This window comes from Onychostoma macrolepis, chromosome 08 (genome assembly GCF_012432095.1).
Source record: "Onychostoma macrolepis isolate SWU-2019 chromosome 08, ASM1243209v1, whole genome shotgun sequence".
NCBI classification, from domain to species: Eukaryota; Metazoa; Chordata; class Actinopteri; order Cypriniformes; family Cyprinidae; genus Onychostoma; species Onychostoma macrolepis.
In genome coordinates, this window is record NC_081162.1 from 23,677,009 (window position 1) to 23,689,574 (window position 12,566).

The 12,566-nt window shown below is 37.2% G+C and overlaps 1 protein-coding gene across 2 annotated transcripts in view; it reads right to left on the minus strand.

Annotated features, from left to right (window-relative positions):
- gripap1 (GRIP1 associated protein 1) overlaps positions 1-12,566 on the minus strand; it is a 56,159-nt gene that overhangs the window by 10,887 nt on the left and 32,706 nt on the right. For both annotated transcript variants that reach the window (XM_058784876.1, XM_058784875.1), the window contains 2 exons: positions 11,258-11,374; positions 9,920-10,013 (listed from right to left, as the gene is read on the minus strand). In XM_058784876.1, the coding sequence (XP_058640859.1) occupies positions 9,920-10,013; positions 11,258-11,374 (211 nt within the window). The remainder of the gene's footprint in view (positions 1-9,919; positions 10,014-11,257; positions 11,375-12,566) is intronic.

Genomic DNA, 12,566 nt, shown 5'->3' on the forward strand with positions numbered 1-12,566 from the left:
TGTATGCTGTATAGATAAAAATTAAAATACATTTATGCTGTATAGTAAGTGGTTCGGCCTGCAATGATGCCAAAAAAGGGGGACAGGAGCAGAATTTTGTTGAAGAAAAACTAAGCAAGAGTAAAAAAAAAAAAAAGTAGCAAAAGCTAAGATAAAATCGAAAAACACTATTAAAAACGTCAAAAGTTTAATTTCCCCGGCTATAGCTGCCACTTTAGTAATAAAAAAGAACCGATTATATATGTGTCAGGAACCGTATTATGCATATCAAGTGGTGCACACAGTAACCTGGATTTTTAAAACATTAAGTTGCTCAAGCGACCTGTTCTCATGACAGGCCATGACACAGTTAGCTGAGGAGCTTAATGCGTTGCTACCTCACAGTATATCAAGCTAAGCACTAGCAATCTCACGCCTCTTTAACCTTATTAGATTGGCGCAAGAATAGCGTATATGTGTGGCTAACAGAAGAGTCTCACACGTGTTTAACATTAGCGCAGCACACAAGCATCGCTGGTCGCGGTGAGCCGATGCCATAGCCCAGAGCCACGAAAATGAAGTAGAACGTGACGCACCGTTGCTAATTGAGATGTTAACTTCACCCCCCAGAGGCCTGTTCAACCTTTGAATGCATGGCTTTAAGCGTTGAAGTCCATGAATGACATTTGCCTCGCCCCTGAAGCCTGACAGTAAACACCACAAGGTGCAAAGCGCAGTCTTTGCTCTTTATCTGGACTATAAGATAATTAACCTTGTCAGCTTACCACAGAAGCATTAGCTGAACACTATGGCCGGTGAATATTTGCAGCTTTAAAACGTCAAATGGATACAGTATTGCTGTGTGTTATACAGTGATACAGAAAACACAGACGGAATCGCAAAATCCAGTCATAAAAACAGAATTTACTGTATAATGCGGAATGTCACGGAATTTGCCAAATTTTGTATGGATAAGTATGTGAATATTAAGCTACAAAATACTATTTACTAGACACATACTAAAAGCACGCTATTGCCTCAATATATGATTTTGTGAACACAAAATCTCCAGAACTGCTCCGAGTCACTTCATGAGCATCTTACGGTTTCTTGTTTGAAAAAAAAAAAAAGCTATCATCATAACATGTACAAACAGAAACCTAAAGTTAAAAGCATTAAAAAATAAATTTATTAGAGATGCTTTTGATTATGAAAATTTAATGCAACCATTAAAATGGAATCCAGAAAATGAATGGAAACAGAGTTTGAGAAAAATAAAAACACATTTCATAGGGCCTTAAAAATGTAATGTAAATGCTGTTTAATATTGAAAGTTTGATGATTTAAATTAATTAGACACGCTTTTTGATTTACATTTAATTTATCTATAAAAACAAAGTCTAGAAAAATTTCAACAGAAATGGAATTTGGAAAAAAAATAAAACGGAATTTGGGAAAAAATAAAACAGATTTCATAGGGCCCTAGTTATGGTTAATGAAAACTTATAGCTTAAACTAATTGAAAACATTTGAAAAAAAAAAAAAAAAAAATAATAATTTTACTAAGAAAAACTGAAATTAACTTTACGATACATATTTTCATGACTCAGAACCCAACTAATAATAATAAAAAACAGTATAGCCATAAATTAATTTTAGGGTTTAAAAATGGTAACATATAAAACTAGAGATTGTTACAACTCTACAATCTGTGCATAATAAAAGAAAATGCCACTGGATAGCAGCCAAATATTTTGGCATTAAATGCTTTAAATGATACCAGTTAACACAACAACTTAACATAATAAAATAAAAATTCAAAAACAAACAATGATAAACAATGTAAAATGACAACAACTACATTACATTGAAAGGACAAATTACTAAACTAAAATTAAAATTATAACTATAATATCTCTGATGCAACCATAATGGAAAGGAGATTGCATAAAATTAGCAGTTTCATGTCGCAGTACTGAATCTTTTTTATTTTTATTTTTTTTACTTGTGTCCTTTTCCAATATCCACTGCTTAGCATAGCAGCCAAATAGCCCATTGCAACCAATGCATTGCTTCATTAGAATTCTATTAACATTTACATTAGGGAAAACACAGGCTTCATCTTGTGATGTTGCAGTGTCTCCTTTCTCCATGGCGTAATTCCTTCCCAGTACAAATAACTCGCGCTAAAGTTAATGCATCTGACTCTTTAGGGAACAAGGCGAGCGAATCCTTCGATGGCAACATCAATGTTTGTACTAATGACATTGCAAACGGAAAAACGCACACACCTGTCTGTAACCAGTATTTCTTCTATATTGATCAGTGTCATTAATTCTAATTTGCTGAAGCGTAGGGGGCGAGCACTCTATGGAGACATTGATAAATCCACAAAGGAGATTTACAAAGAGGACTCCCTGCTCTAATGGCTGGAAAATGCCAGGCTGATGGTTTTCAAAGGTGTGGAATGGCGCCAGGCGCTCTTGCAGACGGACCAGCAGGGCATGTGAACCTAAGAAGCCAAGTCATGGAAGCAAACGAAGAAGCTGGATGGAAGGTGCACTAAAGGCACGCAGATGTTCCTGACTCACGACTCAGGGGATCCCTGATCACACGCTCGGCTGGACTACGTCAGAACAGTGCTGAGGTCACAACCTGCACAGAACGAAGTGGGATTTGACGGGGTTGTGTAGCATTAAGAATTGAATCGAAAATGCCTTTTAAATTCCAATTCAGTTACTGACTACAAAATTAATTTAAATTTAGGTAGCAATCAATTTTGATTGTAGGAAAGTAGAATAAAAATCACCTGAAATTGAAAGGAAACTATGGTCAGAATAGAACAAGACAAATTTTAAATGTTGAAACCATTTTGGAAAAAGCTTTAAAAGACTTTAAATTAAAGACTTGAAATTAAACCGAAGGATTAGGGATGTAACGATTCACTCAACTCACAATGCTATTGATAGTTTTCACGTGACATCACACCCTTATAGGAACGCCCACCTGGAGGGCAAAACGAAGCTTTGCTCCACTGACCGAGTTATTTTTACGCAGTTTGCATTAAATAGTAATGTATTAAAACGCAGATATTAAAAGGCGAATTTTAGTAAACACCTTATTGATGATGTATATTTTGTACAGGCAAGCAGATGAAGCCAGAATATAAACGCAATGTGCAAAGTTTGCATTTTGTTCACATACCTTTGTTTTATTCTTTTGAGAGGTGATCTAAATATTTGTGGCTGGGAAACAGATGGAAAATTGACAGGCTTGTGCTGCAGCTCTATGGATGTTTTGCCCTCCAAGTCTTCGAGCCAGTCACGTGACTGAAAGCTATGAATACGATTCAGAAAACTGGTTTCATGATACGATTTTCTCACTTTTTTTTTTTTTAACAAAATGAGATTTTAAGGGATAGTTCACCCAAAAATGAAAATTCTGTTATTAACTACTCACCTTCATGTTGTTCCAAACCCGCAAGACCTTCATTCATCTTCAGAACACAAATTGAGATATTCCATAGACAGCAACGTTAATACCATGCGCAAATTAATAGTAGTAAGGAGATCATTGTAATAGTCCATGTGACATCAGTGGTTCAACCATAATTTTATGAAGCTACAAGAATACTTTTTGTGCAAAGAAAACAAAAATAACGGCTTTATTCAACAATTTCTTCTCTTCCGTGTCAGTCTTTGATGCGTGTTCACGATTATGCAGGGTCAGAAAGCTCTTGGATTTCATCAAATATCTTAATTTGTGTTCTGAAGATGAACAACGGGATTTGGAACAACATGAGGGTGAGTAATTACTAACAGCATTTTCATTTTTGGGGGAACTAATTTAATTCAAATTCTAACTCACGAATTTGAAGGAAGCCAATTCTTCAACTCTGAATTCCGCACAACTCTGGTACTTAATAGTGGATTTCAAGCGAAAATTGCCTACTGCATGTGGGAAGAAAAAGATAGGTGGACATAGTTACAGCGGAATATCACACCAACCAGAGCTTGGCCTTGAAGAATGTCCTCTTCAGGCTTTGAAGCACCAACGCAAGATAACAGCAAGCATACATTTACCATGTGAATCCCACAGAAACACTGGCCACTTCTTAGCAAGGCTCATTGGGAATCTCCTCAGGCCGGTGCAGGAGTCAGCAGTCTTGGATCAGTCAAACTGGCAGATCCTGCACAGTGACTGCAACCTCTCAGCCATCTCTCACTGGAGACACGACACTTAACTGAAACCTCTGCCAGGGGGAGAACAGGCAATTTCATCTCGACAACAAGGATCGCAACTGTTTGCAGCCGTCTGTTATTCCCAGTTACAGATGTAACTTCTTTTGAGGGATCTGTGTTGATATTGATGATCTGTTCTTCACATATTTGGTCTTGCAACCTCGGCAAGCAGAGTGCCCATTAGCACCCACTCCCGGTGGTGTAATTCGCTCTAAAGTGGACCAAATTTGCTTGTAGAGGGAAGAAAAATAATTCTGCTGTGACTCACATTCACTCCCATTATCTCAGTGGGTTCTGGAGCTATAGGGCACACGATAAGGATAGTTTCTTCCTTAAATGATGCAGCAGGAAGAAGCTAGAGTACACTGAGAGGTTAGCTTACTTCACGCTTCGGTAGAGGCCTAAAACAGGGTGCAAGTAGACAGGCAGAGGGTTTCCAGACTGCAGTGGCGTCTCACCCCAGCTGACTTCTTCCAGCAGCACTTAGGCGGAGCGAAGGCTGTGCACACATGACTGCGGCATGTTGCTGAATGGCTGGTTAGTGGAGGCTGCGCAAATAAACCATCCTACAGCTGTCTTACATCACACACGTGCTGAGCGCTACAGAAAAACAATCATATCGCCTACCGCTGCTTAACGGATGACATTTTCAGCATTTGTCCTAACGAATACGAGATGATCCTAGGGTTGCATTGCCAGGAGCATGTGCCCTGAAATACTGCAGAGTTGTGGGACTGATTTGCGTAATGTCACAGGCCAAACATTTGGGAAAACTGTTGTGCTTTTTACAATCCGCAGAATCTTCGAGGCAATCCCCGCTTTGACGGAAAAAGAATGCTGCGGAAAGATCTGGCAAGTAAAGGGTCAACAATACACCCAAGGTGGCATACAAATGAGCCGCTTCCTGACTTGCCATTTCCTCAACAAACTGGCGACAACTGAAACGGGTACTGACTGAAACATTCATACATATTTGCCCACTGCTGCTTAATGGTTGCAATTTTCAGGATTTGTGAAAATTGGGGTTCGTGGGACTGATGCCATGTCGCACGCCAGACATCTGGAATAACTCTTGTGTCTTTAACAATCCGCAGCACCTTCTACAAAATCCCCAATTGGAAGGGAGGAATATTGCAGAAAGTTCTGGCAAGTGAATGGTCAACAATATCCCCAAGGTGACATACATCTGGCTTATCTAAGGTGCTTCCTGACTTGCCATTTCCTCAACACATTGGAGACAACGGAAATCGCTACTGACTCAACAGGCTACGTCTGAGATAAAATGTCGCACTGTTTCATTTGTTATATCACTGGCATGAATTTACGGCGAGCCGCACTGGTGTAAGGATAAAATAGAGGGAGGGGAGAGAGGACGGAGGAGAGGAGACAAGAGAGGTGCTCAGTCTTTCTGCTGCATTATTGAGGATGAGTGTTGGGTTCACTGAGGCATGTCGGCATTCTGAATCATTTACATCCTGCTAATGTCAGCTCTCATCTAGTGCTGCTACCTTCTGCATCCTTTCTTCATTTTTCTATGGAGTCTCCACCTCCCCATTTTTACATCTCCCTGGGTCTATCCTCAATTATTGTAGGAGATGAAGGATCATTTCCAATGCTATTCAGAAAGCCTATCCTGTTTAGACCTGAACCAGATGAAAACGGTTAAACAGGAGAATTGCAACCACATTAAAAATCACATTGGGCTGCGATGAATAGTATAAATGGAATATGGGCACATACATCACATTCTTTCAGAGTTTATATAGATTGTAATACTAAACCACTGTTTCCAAACAATCTTCTCAACCTTCACCCCTCTACGGATATCTGTAATGGGCAAAAAAAGTGTCTTTACATGAGCAAGCTTGTTTTGTAAGCTCTCCCGACACTCCAAAGGAGCAGAGATCTTAAACTTTTATAGCACAATATTTACAATTAGACGACACCAGCCTTAATGGAATCTAGTCTGCCATTAAATGTTAAATCAGTCAGTCATGAAATTAAAACAGGAAAACACATGAGGGGAAAAGACAGGAAGACGCAACATTACCACCTCCACTCTGGAAACACAAGAGGAGCCTTGCTTTAAATGAGGCAAAAAAAAAGGTTTGAAATGATAATCACAGACTCTTTATGCTGCTGCAGCTTGCAGGACACACAGATAAGCTGCAAGCAAATATGTAAATTATGTATTTGCCCATTCAGAAACAGATAGACCAGTAGCTTAATTAAGATTCTGCCCGTTTAGCTCAGAAATCTTCATGGCTATGATGTCACAACCTCAAGCTCATTAACATAAGACCCACCTTAGTATTCAGCTACTTTGCTTGGGCTGCAGAAAAATGGTATGAATTACTCAGGTTATACTATACAGCCCATTTAATTCAAAAGGGTCATAGAGAAGGTGGAAATCGGTCATGTGACACTGCAGTACAAGAAACCTTGACAACCGTCATAATGGACTGCAGATGGGTGGACGGTAACACTTTACAATACAATCAATGTTCATTTATAAACATTATTCTTTTGCAAATTCATGTTTGTTCATAATATGCTGGCTAATGGTAATTTATACAGTACAACTTGAAATGTTAAAATGCATTCATATACAGGTGCTGGTCATATAATTAGAATATCATCAAAAAGTTGATTTATTTCACTAATTCCATTCAAAAAGTGAAACTTGTATATTATATTCATTCATTACACACAGACTGATATATTTCAAATGTTTATTTATTTTAATTTTGATGATTAGAGCTTACAGCTCATGAAAGTCAAAAATCAGTATCTCAAAATATTAGAATATTTACATTTGAGTTTGAATAAATGACCATCCCTACAGTATAAATTCTGGGTATCTCTTGTTCTTTGAAACCACAATAATGGGGAAGACTGCTGACTTGGCAATGATCCAGAAGACGAACATTGACACCTCCACAAAGAGGGTAAGTCACAGAAGGTCATTACTGAAAGGTGTGGCTGTTTACAGAGTGCTGTATCAAAGCATATTAAATGCAAAGTTGACTGGAAGGAAGAATTTTGGTAGGAAAAGGTGCACAAGCAACAGGGATGACTGCAAGCTTGAGAATACAGTCAAGCAAAGCCGATTCAAACACTTGTGAGAGCTTCACAAGGAGAGAACTGAAGCTGGAGTCAGTGCATCAAGAGTCACCACGCCAGACGCCTTCAGGAAAAGGGCTACCAAGCCACTTCTGAACCAGAGACAACGCCAGAAGCATCTTACCTGGGCTGTGGAGAAAAGAACTGGACTGTTGCTCAGTGGTCCAAAGTCCTCTTTTCAGATGAAAGTAAATTTTACATTTCATTTGGAAATCAAGGTCCCAGAGTCTGAAGGAAGAGTGGAGAGGCACAGAATCCATGTGAAGTCCAGTGTTAAGTTTCCACAGTCAGTGATGGTTTGGGCTGCCATGTCATCTGCTGGTGTTGGTCCACTGTGTTTTCTGATGTCCACAGTCAACGCAGCCATCTACCAGGAAATTTTAGAGCACTTCATGCTTCCTTCTGTTGACAAGCTTTATGGAGATGCTGATTTCATTTTCCAGCAGGACTTGGCACCTGCACACACTGCCAAAGGTACCAAAAGCTGGTTCAATGACCATAGTGTTACTGTGCTTGATTGGCCAGCAAACTCGCCTGACCTGAACCCCATAGAGAATCCATGGGGTATTGTCAAGAGGAAGATGAGAGACACCAGACCCAACAATGCAGATGAGCTGAAGGCCACTATCAGAGCAACCTGGGCTCTCATAACACCTGAGCAGTGCCACAGACTGATCGACTCCATGCCACGCCGCATTGCTGCAGTAATTCAGGCAAAAGGAGCCCCAACTAAGTATTGAGTGCTGTACATGCTCATACTTTTCATTTTCATACTTTTCAGTTGGCCAAGATTTCTAAAAGTCCTTTCTTTGTATTGGTCTTAAGTAATATTCTAATATTTTGAGATACTGATTTTTGACTTTCATGAGCTGTAAGCTCTAATCATCAAAATTAAAAGAAATAAACATTTGAAATATGTCAGTCTGTGTGTAATGAATGAATATAATTTACAAGTTTCACTTTTTGAATGGAATTGATGAAATAAATCAACTTTTTGATGATATTCTAATTATATGACCAGCGCCTGTACATAAAAATAACATTAAGATGGATTAATAAAAGTATTATTCATTGTTAGCTCATGATGCATTAAGCAATATTAACAAACTGAAACGTAAGTGTCACAAATATACAAATATAAAACTTTATATAAGTCTAACTTTTATATAAATCTAAAGTTTCTGTTGGATGGGCTAAGGATGGGCTTCCAGTTTAAGGCTCTATGGCAGTTGGAAAGTACCGGTGCTATTTTCTCAGTAGACTGAAATGTTTTTTTTTTTACAAGATCTTTGTGAGTTGCAGAAATCCAGTGCTTTAGACCAAACTTCTATGAGAAAATCCCTGCCAATATTATTGAGTTTGACTTTTTTCATGCACACAAGCAAACCAAGCTGTCAAAAGTTGCTCTGGATGGTTCCAAATTCTAAAAACAGGTCATGATGTGTCAGAACAGTGTTCAGTCCACTGGAAAAGTGACTTGTACTGGAATTTTACTGGAAAGTTATAGATAACTTTCTGTGCAACACCTATAATAATAAAGACAAATTTAAGGCAACATTCATTTAACGTTAAGCTATTGACCAGTCCGTCACTACAGAAAAACCATCCGTTTCAGAAAGACATGTGGCACTCAATATTCGTTAACTGAAATAAAGCTGAAATACAATATAAATATTAGATGAAAAACATAAACTTAAATGAGAAATGCCTTGGCAACCAAATGAAACAAAATATGTTTATGTTGAAATTAGTGACGGTAGCAAATAAACTTTTGCTCTGCCTCGATGGAGCTTGTACTTTAGTCCAGGTATTTTTGCTGAGAAATGTACTCCAAGACTATTTATGAAAAGATGCTTCCTCATATCTTGCCATTACATTTAGCACTGTCTCATTCTACTGCCAGAACACAATTAACTATTGATTAATCATGAATACCAATGAACCCCAGTAATGATATTCTCACCAAATGATTTTATAAATCACCAAAGCAAAAACTACTGCAACTAGATAGAAAGAGACTCAATCTGTTCTTGAGGTCAATGTTTATGTTCACTTAAAGTATAGACAGTATATTCCATGAGTATATTCCATTCCATTAAAAAGCAACATAAGAATAAAACACAGTAGTCTGCACTCATAACTCCCTTACATTAAAAAAAGTTTAATATTATTTTAAGCTGCAAAGTGCTTTTTCAAAGAATACCTAAGAACTGTACAATGGCACCAAAATAGTAGCATTATAAATAGGACCAATAAAACATTCAGCTGTACTTAATGCAAGTATGAGTGCAGATATAAAAATAGAACAAAAAAAACACATACTGTACAATAAAAGAGGAAAATTGGATCTCTGTATCATTCTAAAGAACCCTTCATTTTTAACAAACCTGTACTATTGAATAGTGTAGGGTCTTTATCCGTGCTGACACAACAAAGTGACAACCACATGTTTGATACTTAATCAGTATCACCTATCACCTGACCTCATCTGTAAGCCTAAACATCAGGTGCTTTCAGAAAACAAGCACATCTGAGGATGTGAACAATGACAAAGAGGGAGAGAGAAAGCTGCTTACCTCTTCGGCTGTCCATGACGTACGTCTCAATAATGGCACTCTTTTTACAGATGTCATCGGCCATTGAGGCGCAGCTGACCTCCAAGTGTTTCACCTGAACAGAGAGCACAAAGATAAGATCTGCAATAAACTGCCACACACAGTGTGATAAACCTGAAACGAAAGCACACAGGTGTGGACACTGTGATCACTGCCACTGTGACTGACTTTAGCTTTTAAAAAAAAATGCTGTATAAATCCAGTCAATATCATGCGATATTCATTCATTTTAGTCAATTTTGCTATAAATTAATCTCACAACAATGTTAGTCTATTTACTTTGACTGAAAAGACATTATTTCAGCTATATAAATAATCTTTATGATAACGTGAAAAAAAAATTAATAGTCTGTAAGATTTTTGAATGTTTTTGAAAGAAGTCTCTTCTGCTCGTCAAGGTGGCATTTATTTGATCAAAAGGACAGTAAAAATAATAATATTGCGAAATATTATTTCAACTTAAAATAACTTTTTTTTTTTTTTAAATGTAATTTATTCCTGTGATGCAAAACTGAATTTTCAGCATCATTACTCCAGTCTTCAATGTCACATGATCCTTCAGAAATCAGTGGGCACTGATTTAGTGCTCAAGAAACATTTCATATTTTGATCAAAGGTGAAAATAGTGCTGCTTAATTAGAAATTTCAAAAGAATAGCATTCACTTGAAAACTTTCTAAAAGTTTAATTCATCCTTGATGAGTAAAAGTATTAGTTTCTTTGAAAGAAAAAAAATTAATTAAATCTGACTATGCCCAAACTTCAATGGTGGTGTATATGAGTGAAAAAATAAATTAATTATTTACTATATAAATAGATTACATTAATAATTGAAATTTATTTTATATTAATTTAAACACAAACATAAATTTAAACAAATGTATCAACTATTTTATATTTAATCTTAAAGTTAAATTAAAACAACCTTCATATATGACATTCTGTGAAATCCAGATGAGTTATGAGATAAGTTTGATGTGACAGGCACTGACATGTTTGAGCTTACAGTATTACGTCTCTTTGAAGCAGAAAGGGTGATGTAACTCGTCAAAGCCCTAACTACATATTTCCATTCCAATAGTTACTAACCGAGACCGATCGATTAAAATGTGAAAACATCAATACCTGCATGCATATTTCATGATCCAGAGACACAATTCAGCACTTACAGCCCCCTATGGAGTACACAGTAGAACTGGACGGGTGAAGGTTTGGTGCAGTACTGCAAACCTGGGCTTTTCCACAAGAGTTCAACTTTTCCTAGTAACATGAGACTACAATAATGGTTACAACGTCATACCTTCTCCTCCAGCATCCACTTCTCCTGCTGGACCTCGGCAAGTCTCTGGAAGAGCTCACTGACCTCGTCGTCCGAAAGGTCAGCAGGACGCTGGGACTGAGGGCTGCTGGTGTTGGACTGTGGAAAGAGTAACAAAACGTTTTACTATTGTACTAAAACTATTTATTTTTACTTAAAGATGTGCCGAAAAGACCAGCTAATACCAACATGAATGTTTTAGCAATGAGGTTAAAAACAGCATTCACTGTACAGACAAAAACACTGTATTTACTAAACTTGTTCCAGAGAACCCAAAAAGTCATCAGGGTTGTTATTGTTAAATAAAGCTATTAAAAATCATTTTGGATAATTGAAATAAAGCTGAAATAAAATAAAATATTTGCCAGCGCAAACTCTCATTTCTCATGTCAGGATTTACTAAAGACAAACAGTGGGAAATTAGAGCTGAAAAGCTGTGGACAGCTATTCTTGCGACTCACCTTTTTAAATAGGAGTTTCCCTTTCTATCGGTAAATTTATGGGAGGAGAGTATTTAAATAAGTCACGCAACCCGATTTACCTACTAAGATTTGCACTCGTCAATTCACTGGTATTTGCGACATTATTTAACACCCCAAAAAAGCGGTAAAATGTAGATTTCTGCTGGTCATTATGGAAATTAGATGTTGTTTCCATGTTCTTTAATGTACACCTTGTCATTAAATAGCCCGCAGAATTTTCCCCTCCCATCGGCACTTTTATGGAATTGCACTCTGACGCTAATTTGCCGTTTAGTAAATCTGGCCGTAAGACTTAAACGAAAATTACAAATGTGCCTTGACAACTAATCGAAACTAATTTAAGTTCAAGTACTAAAGCTAAAAATAGTACTAAAGAACCAAAAGTGCAATACTATTGTACTAACATTACGAAAAACTAAAACTGAAATATAAATTAAGGCTAAACAGAAAAAAAACTAACAAAAACTCATAAAATGTGAAAACACTAAAACGTGAAATAATTAAAACTAAAAACGCTAAAAAATGAAGCTAATTCAAAATAGTAATAAATACTATAATAGTATTTAAATAATACTAAAATAACACTGTCATGCCGGTTTAGAACAAGATGAGAGGTTTTTTTTTTATTTTTTTTTTTTTTATATGTTTTGTGAACTATCCCTTTGAGACTGTCTGTAATTTAACACTGTCGTTTGACGTCACATGAAAGTCACAGGAAGGAATTCCACCAGTCTCATACGTGTGGTGGTCCTATTCTGTCCCTCAGTGTGTTTCAGGGCATTTCAAGGAGCTGGAGATGATCCAATCAA